Source organism: Malaclemys terrapin, chromosome 21, assembly GCF_027887155.1.
Source record: "Malaclemys terrapin pileata isolate rMalTer1 chromosome 21, rMalTer1.hap1, whole genome shotgun sequence".
Lineage (NCBI taxonomy): Eukaryota > Metazoa > Chordata > Testudines > Emydidae > Malaclemys > Malaclemys terrapin.
The window spans coordinates 9,184,658-9,199,525 of record NC_071525.1 but is presented as its reverse complement, the minus strand read 5'-3'; the positions used below and the strand labels follow the sequence as shown (position 1 = coordinate 9,199,525).

The window sequence follows — 14,868 nt, the reverse complement described above, 5'->3', positions numbered from 1 at the left end:
TTTACTCTCGCAGGGGTTTTATGTTTGTTTGTTTGTTCGTTCTTTGGGTTTTTTGTGCTTGTGCTGGAGGAGGGGTGGTTATTGGCCTAAAGTTAGAGAATGTTTGTTAGGTGTACCTGCCTCTTGTTACTCCCTCTCTAAACTCCCGTGCAAAACTGCCCTGTTCGCTAGCTCCTTTGGTCACTTAGGAGATGGCTTTGTACACCCCTGTTCTCCCTGAGTTAGCCCTGCGCCCTGGTCGAGGGATCCTAACGGGATGAGGGATCAAAGGATGGCAGGCTAGACGCTCATTAAGAAGCTTTCAGCCTTGCTTAGTAGACCACTAGGCTCAGCACACAGCCCCAAAACAGACCACACTATAAGCTTCAATCAAGCAGGTCGGTACACAGCAAGCAAGCAAGCACGGTAGTGCATATTACATATTTTGCATATGCAAAATCTGGTATTTGCATATTTTAGGCATTGTCAACCGTTTTAGGTATATGGATATTTTGGGAGAGGTAACAACAGAAGTACGGAGCTCTTGTACCCTGAGGCTCAGAAACAAAAAGGCAAATTAAAAGAACCCCACAGGTTTTTTTTTTTAATTTCGTGCTCAGGATTTTTTAATCCTTATGGTTAAGAACATAAGAATGGCTGAACTGGGTCAGACCAAAGGTCCATCTAGCCCAATATCCTGTCTTCCGACACTCATGGTCAATGCCAGGTGCCCCAGAGGAGGTAATCGCCAGGTATCCATCCCCTGTCACCCATTCTCAGCTTCTGGCAAACAGAGGCTAGGGACATATATCTTGGGGTTGTATATGTATATGAAGTAAACATTACACTAGAAATTTGAAGGTTGTCATACAAGTATAGTGACCTCAGGTCCAGATTTTTAAAGGTATTTGGGCAACTAGCTGGATTTTCAAAAGCATCTGAGTTCTTTCAACCTTTAAACAATTGCCTTTATTTGGGCAACACGTCCTACACAAAAGGAGTAACATGGGAAAGAGCATGAACAGGGAGCTGGATGGGGAGGCTAAACAACAGTTGACAAAGGCCACCCCCATTGGCGGATGAAAGGAAATGGAAGACGTTTTCACCCCAACCCAGGAAATCAGTCCATCAGCCTCAAAGCCACATTATCCCAAAGAATAAACATGTGTATATAAAAAAAAAGATCAAAATGTTGGAGTTTAAAACTAACCCTGCACTAGAAACAGGAAGCACTATGCCACAGCGAGAGGCAATTGCTGAAGCTACTCGCAACTTCATATTTTCAATGATTAGCTGCGCAGTGGTGCAGTGACAGCCATCTGCACAATGTGAACGAAGGCGAAGGATGACGTGCTAAGAGTAATAAAAATAACATTTTAAGAAGTAAATGATTTAAAAGGGTGAAACTCCATTTGAGTGGCTGATGAGAAAGAGGCCATCCATTCAGGCAACTCAGGCCTCAGTGGTTCAGGAGGCAAATTAGCGCTCAGCATTATATATCTATATATATATAATTCTCACAGCAAAACGACTGACCAATTGGTTAATAACATAGTAAAAGCATCATGACTGGTTAATAGGGTGACCAGAGAGCAGGTGTGAAAAATCAGGACAGGGGATGGGGGGTAATAGGAGCCTATATAAGAAAAAGACCCAAAAATCGGGACTGTCCCTATAAAATCGGGACATCTGGTCACCCTACTGGTTAATAACTTAGACTGGTTAATAATTAAATCACGCCGTGTTTTAATATCAGGTGCTGCAAAGAGCCGGGGGAAGCAACATCAAGGCGCCACTCCGGAGGCTCAGTCTGGGTGTCGCCGAGATAGCCGTTCAGACAAACAGCTGTACCGCTATGGGGCTTTCTGCCCGCCTATAAACTCATAGGGATGCTTTCAAACACCAGCATTTAGAACCATTAGACTGTTTGGAGGCGGGATTAGGGGAAATAATTTCAGGGAATCCAGCTGTCTGGGGCAGCTCAGTGCCTGGGATCAGCCAGGGAAGAGGGGCCTCGTCTGGATGCCCTAGGGTGACCAGATGTCCTGATTTTATAGGGACAGTCCCGATATTTGGGGATGTTTCTTATATAGGTGCCTATTACCCCCCATACTCTGTCCCGATTTTTCATACTTGCTGTCTGGTCACCCTAGGGTGCCCTGAGCCTGGGAAGTGGGTGCGGAAGCCCCTCTGCCCCACCCCTATTTTTGCAGCCCCTGCAGGGGGCTCACCCCAGCTGGGTCAGGGCCCCCCCAGTCTGGGCAGTGAGTGGAGTGACAGCGCAGGAGGATTCCCTGCACGGTTCTGCTGTGGCCGCAGGCCGGATTTTTAAAGCGATTTCGGCCACTAGGCGGATTTTCAAAGGCCTCTAGCGGCGCTTGGCGCCGGCGGGCCCCTGCCCCGAGTGCCGGGCGGGGAATCCTGCGGCTGCCCCTCCCCCCGCAGCGGCAGCAGCCCCGGGGCTGGCGGGCCGCAGAGCGCGTCGGGCAGCAGCAGGTGACCGGGCCCGGCCGTTGCCAAGCCGCGCGGCCGGTTCCTAAGGGCGGGCCCCGGGCCGCGGGCTCCTGCAGCGGGGGCGGCCTGGGAGAGCGAGAGCGGCTCGGGCCCGAGCTGCCGCTGACACTTCACTGCCCGTACGGGGGCGTGTCTGTTCTGGGGAGGGGAGATGTGTGGGTGTGTTTGTGGTGGGGTGTGCACGGTGCATGCGGGTGTAGGGGGTGGGGAGCGGTGTGGGTGGGTGCATGGGGGAGGGGGCATGCGGATATAGGGGGGTGGGGAGCTGTGTGGGTGGGTGCATGGGGGGAGGGGGCATGCGGATGTAGGGGGGTGGGGAGCTGTGTGGGTGGGTGCATGGGGGGAGGGGGCATGCGGGTGTAGGGGGTGGGGAGCTGTGTGGGTGGGTGCATGGGGGGAGGGGGCATGCGGATGTAGGGGGGTGGGGAGCTGTGTGGGTGGGTGCATGGGGGGAGGGGGCATGCGGGTGTAGGGAGGTGGGGAGCTGTGTGGGTGGGTGCATGGGGGGAGGGTGCATGCGGGTGTAGGGGGGTGGGGAGCTGGGTGGGTGGGTGCACGGGGGGGAGGGTGCATGCGGGTGTAGAGGGGTGGGGAGCTGGGTGGGTGGGTGCATGGGGGGAGGGTGCATGCGGGTGTAGGGAGGTGGGGAGCTGGGTGGGTGGGTGCATGGGGGGATGGTGCATGCGGGTGTAGGGGGGTGGGGAGCTGGGTGGGTGGGTGCATGGGGGGAGGGTGTAGGGGGTGGGGAGCTGTGTGGGTGGGTGCATGGGGGGAGGGTGCATGCGGGTGTAGGGGGGTGGGGAGCTGGGTGGAGGGGTGCATGGGGGGAGGGTACATGCGGGTGTAGGGGGGTGGGGAGCTGTGTGGGTGGGTGCATGGGGGGAGGGGGCATGCGGGTGTAGGGAGGTGGGGAGCTGTGTGGGTGGGTGCATGGGGGGAGGGGGCATGCGGGTGTAGGGAGGTGGGGAGCTGGGTGGGTGGGTGCATGGGGGGATGGTGCATGCGGGTGTAGGGGGGTGGGGAGCTGGGTGGGTGGGTGCATGGTGGGAGGGTGTAGGGGGTGGGGAGCTGTGTGGGTGGGTGCATGGGGGGAGGGTGCATGCGGGTGTAGGGGGGTGGGGAGCTGTTTGGAGGGGTGCATGGGGGGAGGGTACATGCGGGTGTAGGGGGTGGGGAGCTGTGTGGGTGGGTGCATGGGGGGAGGGGGCATGCGGGTGTAGGGAGGTGGGGAGCTGTGTGGGTGGGTGCATGGGGGGAGGGGGAATGCGGGTGTAGGGGGTGGGGAGCTGTGTGGGTGGGTGCATAGGGGGAGGGTGCATGCGGGTGTAGGGGGGTGGGGAGCTGTGTGGGTGGGTGCATGGGGGGAGGGTGCATGCGGGTGTAGGGAGGTGGGGAGCTGTGTGGGTGGGAGCATGGGGGAGGTGTGCATGCGGGTGTAGGGAGGTGGGGAGCTGTGTGGGTGGGAGCATGGGGGGAGGGTGCATGCGGGTGTAGGGGGTGGGGAGCTGTGTGGGTGGGTGCATGGGGGGAGGGTGCATGCGGGTGTAGGGGGTGGGGAGCTGTGTGGGTGGGTGCATGGGGGGAGGGTGCATGCGGGTGTAGGGGGTGGGGAGCTGTGTGGGTGGGAGCATGGGGGGAGAGTGCATGCGGGTGTAGGGGGTGGGGAGCTGTGTGGGTGGGAGCATGGGGGAGGTGTGCATGCGGGTGTAGGGGGTGGGGAGCTGTGTGGGTGGGTGCATGGGGGGAGGGTGCATGCGGGTGTAGGGGGGTGGGGAGCTGTGTGGGTGGGTGCATGGGGGGAGGGTGCATGCGGGTGTAGGGGGTGGGGAGCTGTGTGGGTGGGAGCATGGGGGGAGGGTGCATGCGGGTGTAGGGGGTGGGGAGCTGTGTGGGTGGGAGCATGGGGGAGGTGTGCATGCGGGTGTAGGGGGTGGGGAGCTGTGTGGGTGGGTGCATGGGGGGAGGGTGTGCATGCGGGTGTAGGGGGTGGGGAGCTGTGTGGGTGGGTGCATGGGGGGAGGGTGCATGCGGGTGTAGGGGGGTGGGGAGCTGTGTGGGTGGGTGCATGGGGGGAGGGTGTGCATGCGGGTGTAGGGGGGTTGGATAGGATTGGAGTGTGTGGGGGTGCATGCGGGTGGGGTGGGGAGGAGTGTGTGTGGGTGCATGGGGAGGGGAGGTGTGCATGTGGGTGTGGGGGATGTGAGTGCATGTGGGTGGGGAGGGGTGCATGCGGGTTGGGTGGGGAGGAATGCGTGTGGGTGCATGGGGGTTGGGTGGGGAGGAGTGCACAAGATGGGGTGATGCACAAGTGTGTCTGGTAGGGTGGAGCTCTGACTGCAGGGGCAGGTGCGATCTGGGTCAGGACAGTTCTCCAAAATTGGCCTTCCAAGCAGCACCCATTGCAACGAGCGCGATTTTAGGGGTCTCATAGGGATTCACAGGGCAAAACCCATCCACACCAGAGGGAGAGTTTAAAACCTGCCTCCAAATTCCTATAACGTGAGGGAGCCTTTATCTGAGATACTGCAGGGATGGGCGAGAGAGAATCGCCATGAGCTCTTAGCAATGTAGTGCCTATGACACACAGTTGACCCATTGTAATTCCATCCATCAGTGGGCGATGCTGAACATGTACAATAGACACAGTACAGTACTGACAGCCCCTCTGTAGAGAGATGAGAGGTGACTTGTCTGACATCACCCAGCAGGCGAGGGCAGAGCTCGGAACAGGACCCAGGAGTCCCTACTGCCAGGCCCGCTCACTAACCCCATTGCTTCCCTTACAGGCGAATCCTTTTGCTGCTGGCACTTTGCCCCTGCGGGTGGAAGCCGGCACGATGGCCACGGCCAGCAACTGGGCGTGGAAGCCCATCGCACGGGACGCCCTGCTTGCACGCGCCTACCACTCATGCGACGTGGTGCGAGGGAAGCTGCTGCTCTTCGGGGGGCTGAAGTCGGGCGAGCCCAAGGAGCCCCCACTGGGGGACGTGGTGGCCTTTGACCCCACCCTGCTGACGGCTGAGACAGTGGGCCCCGACGGCGGGTACCGGCGCAGCCACCACGACACGGCGGTGCTGGCCGACCGCTGGCTGTGCGTGGTGGGGGGCTGGGACGGCGCCCGCAGGGTCTCGGCCGTGTGCTGCTGGGACACCGAGCGGGGACAGTGGGAGCGCTGGGCCGAGGGGCCCTCCAACGACCCCCCTGTGGGGCTCAGCAGCCACACCTGTACCAAGGTGTCGGAGCATGAGCTGCGGGTGGTGGGCAGGGAGGGCGGGCTTCGCACCCAGCGGCGCTTCGCCAGCATCTACACCCTTCGCGTCAACCCCGCCACCAAGACCTACTGGTAGGTCCCTTCCTCCCCGACTGGGCTCTATGGATGGGCCCCCGAACCACACTGAGAGAGGTGCACATGGGGGCGACTGGGCTGAGTTGCTCACCCCCTGCAGGGTGGCATCTGATTAAAACTGGGTAGCGGGTTTGAATTTGGACGCACCTCTTAGAGGGATTCACCTGTGGGAACCCCAGAGCCCTGGGCTGTCCCCCTGAGATCCAGGCTATGGGGGAAGGGGCCATCGGGTCTGTGCCCAGCACTGGGGAGGACTGTGCCCTAGAAATGGCCATTGCCGTACCCGCTGGGCATGAGATCTGGATTATCAACTCCCCGATGCCCAGGAGAGTTGGGATCCAGGGTTTTGGTTCGGCCCATGTGGATTCCGCACCCCCAAATTTAAGGTGCTCAGGTCCTAGGGCCCCATGTACTGGGATGCTTCCCTAGCTTCTCATCCCTGGGCACTCTGAGTGGGCTGGGTGGCCCATGCCAAGCACCCGTAACGCCTCTCTGTGCTCTAGGTACAAGGAGGAGGAATCGCGGACAGCCTCTCGGGCCGGACACTCGGCCATGCTGCTCCGTGACGCAGGTGGCTACCAGCTGGTGGTGTTCGGGGGCCGTGACTCCTCCGACTGCGAGGTGGCCGGGCGCTGGGGCAAGGGGAAAATCCACGTGAGTGTCTGGCTCTGGACTGTCACTGCCCCAAAATGAGCCCTTTGCTCCTGCCCCACTCCCCTCAGAGCCCCCTGGTGGGAGATGCCGGGACTGGAGTAGCTGGGAGCTCGCCCCACAGCCAATGCTCCTGTCCCACTCCCCACAGGGCCGCCTGGTGGAAGAGGCCAGGTCTGGAGTACAGTAGCAGGCAAATCCACAAACTGACCCTCCTTCTTCCCTTTCCTTCCTCCTAGGTAGAGTCCATCCATGCCCCCAAGCTGACAGAGCAGCTCTCCCGTCTGGTTGGCTCCGAGAATGGCTCACGGCAGGCTCCGAAAGGTCTGAGGCACCAATCCTGCACGGTGGTGGGTCCCTTTGCGGTGGCTTTTGGTGGGGAGACCCTAACGAAGGGGCGAGACACCGTCTGTAATGATCTCTATGTCTACGATACAAGTAAGAGAGGAGAGCACGGGCGTGCGCGTGTGTGTATGTACTACTGCCCTCCACTGGGTGGAATCAGAACTGCTGAGTCTGTGTGTCACAGCCTCCGTACTGCACAGAGCTAATGGGGAGTCTCTTTTAGCTCAGGTGTCAGGTGTTCATACTGGAGACAGGAATCCTAGTGTCATATCACTACACCCATGGGGGCAACCTTTATGTCCCCGCAGAGCTCCCCGCCCCTCTAACCTCCCTCTAGCCATTTTCTCCTTGATGCAGAAGTGCAGCCTCTACAAACTACAGTTCCCAGCATGCATCACTGCATCCTGCTCGCCATTGTGCATTGCCTCTTGGGAGCTGTAGTTTCCACAGGCTGCCCCGGGGAGTGAAGATGAACCTGACCGCTCAGGCTGTCCTTGCCCGTCAGTCGGGATGGATCTTGCAATCCGGTCAAGCTGGCGATCCAGACCTGGGCTGGGCATAGTTTGCAGCCTCCGTTCTCCGCCAGCCTTTCCTAGCCATGGTATGACGCAAGGGGAGGATTTCAGAGCTTGGCATTCGCTGATTTGGGTCTGGGTTCCAGTGTTGCCACCTCTCACGATGTTATTGCGCGTCTTGCAAGATCTGGTGCTTTTCTCAAACCCCCGGCTCCTGGAATCATGAGATTAGAGGCGAAACACACCTCTGACCTTGTAAAAAAGTCAGTCTCTAGCCCTCCCAGCTGCAGAGACAAGTGTGTAAACGTGTGACCCCTGAAGCCTAACAGTGAATAGGAAGAACCCAAATTGTATTAGGGTTTTTTCTTTAATGTCCTGATTTTGGGGCCTGGCTTGGGATTTTTGAATGGTCAGGGCTGGCAATACTAGGACTCTCCTTTTCGCTAATGCCCTGTTCACCACGCACTGCCGGGGCCCGAGTGTGACCGAGAATTGTGGTCTTCCTGTGCGAATCACGAACTCCAGGCTGCTTATGCAGCTAGCTGACTCCATCACCTCAAATGTCACAAACCCAGCCAGGAGTGGAAGAATGGCCTGGAAGGAAGGATGGCCCAGTGGCTAGTGGGCTAGCCGGGGCCCTAGGAAACCTTGAATCAGTCCCCATTTGCCACAGATGCCCTGGGGGACCTTGAGCAAGTCACAGGGGCCTAGATTCACAAAGGTACTCTTAGGCACGTAGACAAGCCCACGGCACATGCTGCGATTCCCAAAGCCACCGCTTGCCCCCAGGCTCCCTACATGCCCAATGGGGAGAGTCATCTTGGACTGACATCCGCAAAAGCCAGCCGGCTAGGAGTTAGGCACCTAGGCTAGCCAATGGGAGATCCTGACAAGAGGGGTGTGTCTTCAGCCCCACACCGCAATCCACAGCCACCTTCTTTGGAAGTCAGCCCCTTCAGCTCCTTGTGGCAAGGGGATGCGGGAGACCCCTCCCTTATACCTCTCAGCCCAGCAGTCAGGCAATGTGGGAGATCCCAGTTCACATCCCCCCTCCGCCCGATACGGGAAGGGATTGGAAGAGCAGTCTTGCACCTCTCAGATTTGCATCCCAAACCGTTGGGCTACGAGCTATTCTGATGGGGGGCTCCCTCCACCTCTCCTGTTGGACCTGTTCATTGTGAGTTGGTGTAACGATGCTGGCTTTGGTGGGACACTTCTGAGAGTGTCAATTCAGGATAAATTGCTCAACGCAGGGCAGTTACAGCCCAAGGCAAACCAAACCAGCCAGCCAGAGAAGACTTTGGTTTTACCCCACTGGCTAACCATAAGCAATTCCCTTAGACACTCCAGTTTCCCAGTATCACCACCAGTGCCACCCGTTATGGGGACAAAAAGTTATGAAAACCAATACCCCAGTAAAAGAAAAAAGGTTCTCCCGATCCCAAAGGACCAAGCCCCAGGTCAATATACAAATCAGATCTTACCCACAAATCACACTGTTGCGAATCCTTTAGAATCTAAAAGTTTATTCATAAAAGGAAAAAGATATAGATGAGAGCTAGAACTGGTTAAATAGAACCAATTCCATACAGTAATGGCAAAGTTCTCAGTTCAGGCTTGTAGCAGTGATGGAATAAACTACAGGTTCAAACCAAGTCTCTGGAGTACATCCACAGCTTGGATGGGTCATTCAGTCCTCTGTTCAGAGCTTCAGTTTGTAGCAAAGTCCCTCCAGAGGTCAGCAGGATTGAAGACCAGATGGAAATAAGGCAGCTGTCTTTTATAGTGTCTTCCAGGTGTAAGGACACCTCTTTGTTCTTACTGTGGAAAATTACAGCAAAATGGAGTTTGGAGTCACATGGGCAAGTCACATGTCCATGCATGACTCAGTTCTTTACAGGTGGCAGCCATTGCTCACATGCTATCTTGAAAGTTCCCAGGAAGACTTCTTATGTGGATTGGAGTCTCCCAAGGGTCATTGTCCGTTAAGTGCTTCTTGATTGGGCACTTAATTCGCAAATACCTTTCTCAAGAAGCTGACCAAATGCTTTACTAAGGCTACTTCAGAATCAAAACACATTGATACACAAGTACATAGCCAATATTCATAACTTCAACTACAAAAAGGATACACACATACAGACAGCATAATCATAACTAGCAAATCATAACCTTTCCATAGACACCTTACATGACAACCTTTGTACAATATTTGCTGCAAATATGTAACAGTGGTTGCACCAGTGATCTATACCGTCATAGGTTATATTAATAACGTCACAGTTGGACCACAGAGAGAAAGTAGAAGCATGAGGATGGCTGTGTAGCCTGGTGGTTCGAGCACTCACCCAGGACGTGGGGATCCAGTCCCCGGCTCCACTGACTCTTCAGTTATCGGAAGTGCACCAGCCACACCAGGAGAGATTGACGAGCCCCATCTCAGACTGTCCCATAACCCAGTGGTTAAGGTACTCGCCTGAGAGGTGGCAGATCCCTGTTCAAATCCCTTCCTTTACTGGGGGAGGAGGGACTTGAGCCAGGGGTCATTCACGCTCCAGGTGAGCATCCTAACCACTGGGCTAAGAGTTTTAAGTGGGGGGAAGGGGTGTCTTGCTCTTCCAACCCTCCCCTCCCCCAGCTGCTGTGTGTGAACTCACCTCCAGGGCCCCCTTTGGTAGGCGGCCTCTGAGCACGCCTGCCGGATCAGATCCTGCCTGCGAGGTAGGCGGCTTGACGTCTGTCTTCCCCGGTTCGTGAATCGCCGCGGGGCTCAGATGGGAGATGGGCGTCTGCGCACCTACAGGGGTCAGCAATGCCTGCGTCCAGAGGCAGGAACACAGACGCCGAGATAAATTTTGCCTGCAAATATGTCGGTGCCAAGCATAGTCGCCTATGGGGCCAGTGGGAATTTGGTGATTCGCAGTGGAGCCTTAAACTGGGATTTAGGTGCCTAAATACAGATTTAGGTGCCTAAGCCTGGGTTTTAGGCACTTTTGTGAATCTCAAGGCTATAGTCCCTCCATTCCTCACCTGTACAATGGGAGTAACAGCCCTGCCTGCCTCCTGGGGGTGTTCTGAGGATAAATACATCAAACATTGGGGGGGTGCTCAGACATACGGCGACAGGGGCCAGATAACAAGAGCTTCAGAGAGCTAGAGCAGAGCCAAACATGCCTCAAAACACACACAGTTAAATAAAACATTAATATTTTTCCTGCAGTCAATAAAGGCTTATTTTGTGTAGGGTTTCAATAAAAGCCAATTTCTCTTGCTAATAACCAATGAAAGTCTCCCTTGCCCTCCCTGGAAGCTGCTGCTGGTCATTTTCATAAGGCAGCATCTTTAAAAAAGAAAAAAGGAAATACTTTCCATTGCAATGTTATCATTCCCCTGTGGAACTCGCTGCTGCAGGATACAGTGGAGGCAAATTGATTAGTGAGGATTACAAAGAAGGGATTGTAACATTGATACAGCTGAAGACAGCCCCTGCAGTCACAGTAGCCAGGAGAAACTTCTAAGGGTTTTCAGTCCTCATGCTTCAGGGTATGAGCTGGTCGGCGGTCAGGAAGGAATGTATTGCATGGCACAGGTGTGGTATGTTTGGCAAGGGGAGGGTCCTGGTCATTAATATCTGCCTCTGTAGGTTTTGACAGTGGTCGCTGTCAACAATGGGAGACTAGACAAGATGAGCCATCTGGAGGAAGCAGGGTACTAGTCCCTGCTGCATGGTGCCTCTGATCATTTGAACTGTAACTGCTCTCCTAGGAAAAGAGCCATCATCCCCATTTCACTGATGGAGAAACTGAGGCACGAGAAGGTCACCCAGGGCAGGGCTGGGGTTAGAAGCCAGGAGTCCTGGTTCCCACTCCTCCCTAAATCCCATTCTCCCCCTGTTTTTTATTTAAATCCTGGAGGAGTCCCAGGCCCATATCTGTTTTGTATGAGCTGTCATCTTCGATGTGCAATAGCTGTGACCTGGAGAGCGGCCTGGGAACTAACCCAGCAAGAGGGGCGGAGGGAGCTGGGCATTGACTTTGGCCCGGCCGTCTGAGAGCATCAAGCTGCTCCTTTCCTATTGTGTTTTCCAGGATGCTCGCCACCGAGCTGGTTCCGCTTCCCCTGCTCAGATCGGGGCCAGAAGAGAGTCGGGCACCGCACATGCCTTTGGAACGACAAGCTCTATCTTGTGGGGGGCTTTGGCCCAGATGGGAAGACCCCCTGCCCTGAGATCTGTGTCTTAGAAATTCCCTAGTGAGGAAGAGGAGAGAGATGAGGACGTCCCCCTCCTCGCTGGTGCCCTCCCCACCTTTTCCCTGGCAATCGTGCCGCTCCTGCAATCAACCTTGAGAGCCAGCTCTGTGTATATGTAATAAAAGTGCCCCTTGTTGGCCCAGCTCCCCCTCCTCTCCACAGGGAGCTGCACGCTGGCATCAGGGATTTAACTCAAACACAGAGAGAGATTGGGGAGAAAAAGTTTCTTTGTTAAAGAGTCAGACACCCCTCCCTCCCCACGCCGGTCTCTAGGAACATGCAGTCGGCTCTCTGCAGCCTCCAGCACAGCTAGGAGAGGCCAGGTGTCATGGTGCTGACATGTTGCGAGGGGAAAAGAAACCAAACATGGCTGAATGGGGCAGGTCCTGGTGATCTGCCGAGAGCGGGGGAAGGGCAGGGAGCTGTTCTCTTCCTCCACGGATCACCGTTAAAATAAAGCCTTCCGCCCTCTCGAGAATTCATCAGAGGAAACGACTGGCCGGCCCGGCCCTTGTCTGAGGCTAGACAACCTGGTGCTAGACAGCCTCGCTCCCCTAGGTCGTGTGTGAAATGAGGAGAGCGAACGGGCGAGTGCCTGCACCAGCAGCCCCCAGGAAGGCGGCTGCACCCTCCAGCACCCAGACTGGTTTCTCCGAGGTTTCAAGCCGCGCTGTCGGCGGATCACTTAGTAGGACGAGCCCGGCCCTCAGCTCATGCCAGGAGAAAGGACCTTGGCTTCCATACAGCTCTCACGGCACCACAGCCAGAAACTTTCCCACATTCGTATGCCAAGTGAGCGCCTTGTAAAATTAAAGAGTCCTCTGCTGAGACAAGTCCCTGGCCAAAGGACTTGGCGTTAATCACCTCCTAAAAATAACTCGGGCCCGTGTTTGCTTCCCCATTCAGAGTATGATATGATGGGACATCACAGCCTCTCGGACTCTTCTGCCAGCCACGTGGTCCTGCAGATGTACCCCACCCTATGGGGGGCACACTCAGTAAAGGGCCAGGGACGGGCTGGTCTCGTTTCTGCCCCTCCCAGAAAGTCACAGCTGAGGCACGGGGGTTGGGGCGCGAAGGGCAGCTTGACGTTGCCTCCTCGGGATGCTGTAGAGGAGCAAAGAGAACCAACCTTGCTGGGGAGGGGCGGGGGGAAGAGGATTCCTGCTCTAACACGCGCATGCCCACGCCCAGCTGCGCTCACCCTCTGTATGTTCCAGCCCTTTCCACCAGCCCCGGGGCTGGCTTGTCTAGTTAGGCTGTAAGCTCTTTGATGCGAGGATTGTGCGTTGCGTGTGCAGCATCTAGTACAGGAGCCCCGATCTAAGCTGGGGGTCCCCTTAGCACTACTGGACTACAGGCACTAACGGTTTCAGCCTCTCTGCAAACTCAGGCGGGCATCTCTGCAGCGGAGGTGGGTTTTCTTTGCACTCGTAACACCTAGAGATTGAGTTTTTAAAAATATCTTCTGCTGAGACTGTGGAGAAGAAGGTCTGTGCGTGCCCCACCCCCTCCATAAGGTTCTGGAATCAAGCCCCAAAACTGCCAAAGTCATCTCCCAGCAATCACTGGGGTCACTTGGCTGGACTCTCTGGGGTCACAGCTCCCAAGTCCTGGCCTGGAATCAGGAGGGATTAGTGCAGATTGGGTCCAGGCTGTGTCTACCCAGCAGGTCACAGAGAGTTTGTCTCCCATGCCTGGCTTAGCTCCAGTCATCCGTTCCCCACTGGCAGTGCAGGAGTGTTTTATTTCAGGCCCAGGGATTGCAGTTTCAGCAGGGAGCAGGGGGTGGACTGGTGAACCTCAAACTATCCCGGCCCAAGCTATTGCAAACTGGGTTTTGCCCTGGAAAAGCAATGGCCTGGAAAAGCCAGGCCCTCTGACAGCCAGCACCTGCATGGGCTGGGAGGGTAGGAACAGAAGGACGGATCCTCTGTGGATATAAAGGGTGCAGCACCATGCATCCATCAGCTAAGGAGCTGGACTAGAATATATAGCACCCATGGTTCTATTTCACCAAAAACTGCACCACAGCTAACTTTGTTCTGCGGCGGGGCTGGATGGGCTGTAGAGCAGTGGGGGGGTCTTCTGGCCACTGAGCTGATGCCCGTGACCCAACGGAGCTGGGGATGAGGGGTTTGGGGAGTGGGAGGGGCTCAGGGCTGGGGCAGAGGGTTGGGGTGTGGGGGTGAGGGCTTTGGGGTGCAGAAGAGTGCTCTGTGTTTGTGGGGGCTCAGGGCTGGGGCAGAGGGTTGGGGTGTGGGGGTGAAGGCTGTGGGTTTGGGGTGCAGGAGAGTGCTCTGTGGGGGCTCAGGGCTGGGGCCAGGGATGAAGGGTTTGGGGTGCAGGAAGGGACTCTGGGGTGGGGGGGCTCAGGGCTGGGGCAGGGGATTGGGGCACAGGCTTGCCTCCGTGGTGCAGCGGGGGTGCTAAGGCAGGCTTCCCGCCTGTCCTGGCACTGCGGATCACGCTGTGTCCCAGAAGTGGCCAGCAGCAGGTCTGGCTCCTAGGTGGAGGCGTGCAAGTGGATCCGCGTGGATCTCGCCTGTGGGCACCACCCACCTCAGCTCCCATTGGCTGGCTTCCGGCCAATGGGAGTGCAGAATCAGTGCTCGTGGTGGGGACAGCACGTGGAACCCTGTGGCCGCCCCGCCTAGGAGCCGGACCTGCTGCTGGCTGCATCCAGGGCTCAGTGCGATGTCAGAACAGGTAGGGACCGACGGGACTTTTAACCGCCTGGTGGGCTGTGCTGACCGGAGCTGCTGCAACCCACTGCCTTCCATTCTGCACCCCAGTACTGGGTCGCGACCCGTAGTTTGCAAACCACTGGTGTAGAACAGCGGCAGTGATTCAGCCTAGAGCAAACCAGCTGCACATTCTCCAACCTAGGATGCACCCCAGCCTCCCGCGTTCTTGTGCTAACACTAACGGAGCCGCCAGTTGCAGGATCTCTGCCGCTGGAAGCCAAGCTGTTGAAATTCAAGTCCTCTCTCCAAAAGCCCGTCAAAGCCGATGGCCGAGCAGGTTTGATGCCCTGCAAGCAGTCGAGGAATCCGTGGCGAAGGAGAGGGATTGGTTCCACAAGCAGAGCACCCCACATATGGTTACTGACTTTGGCTCTAAAGTTAGGCCAGGACTAAAAAACAGGAGGTTTAGTGGCATCCCAGCAAACAGGGAAAGAAAAACAAATAAGGAGGATAGGGATAAGATACAGATAAGAGGGAACGTGCATTCATGGACTGGTAACTGGTTAAAAGATAGGAAACA

General features: G+C 56.4%; 1 protein-coding gene across 3 annotated transcripts; it reads left to right on the top strand.

The window, feature by feature from the left end:
* The first annotated feature begins 2,357 nt into the window (after positions 1-2,357).
* On the top strand, positions 2,358-12,434 carry KLHDC9 (kelch domain containing 9). 3 transcript variants are annotated; one of them, XM_054011419.1, is made up of 5 exons: positions 2,358-2,475; positions 5,280-5,836; positions 6,343-6,493; positions 6,730-6,928; positions 11,439-12,434. In XM_054011419.1, exons 2-5 carry the CDS (start codon positions 5,331-5,333, stop codon positions 11,600-11,602), a joined length of 1,020 nt encoding a protein of 339 aa, XP_053867394.1. In that variant the 5' UTR covers positions 2,358-2,475; positions 5,280-5,330; the 3' UTR covers positions 11,603-12,434. The 3 variants fall into 3 exon arrangements, with proteins under 3 accessions (XP_053867394.1, XP_053867393.1, XP_053867392.1); XM_054011418.1 differs by lacking the exon at positions 2,358-2,475 and adding an exon at positions 2,485-2,612; XM_054011417.1 differs by lacking the exon at positions 2,358-2,475 and having other exon boundaries at positions 4,803-5,836.
* Positions 12,435-14,868: the final 2,434 nt, after the last annotated feature.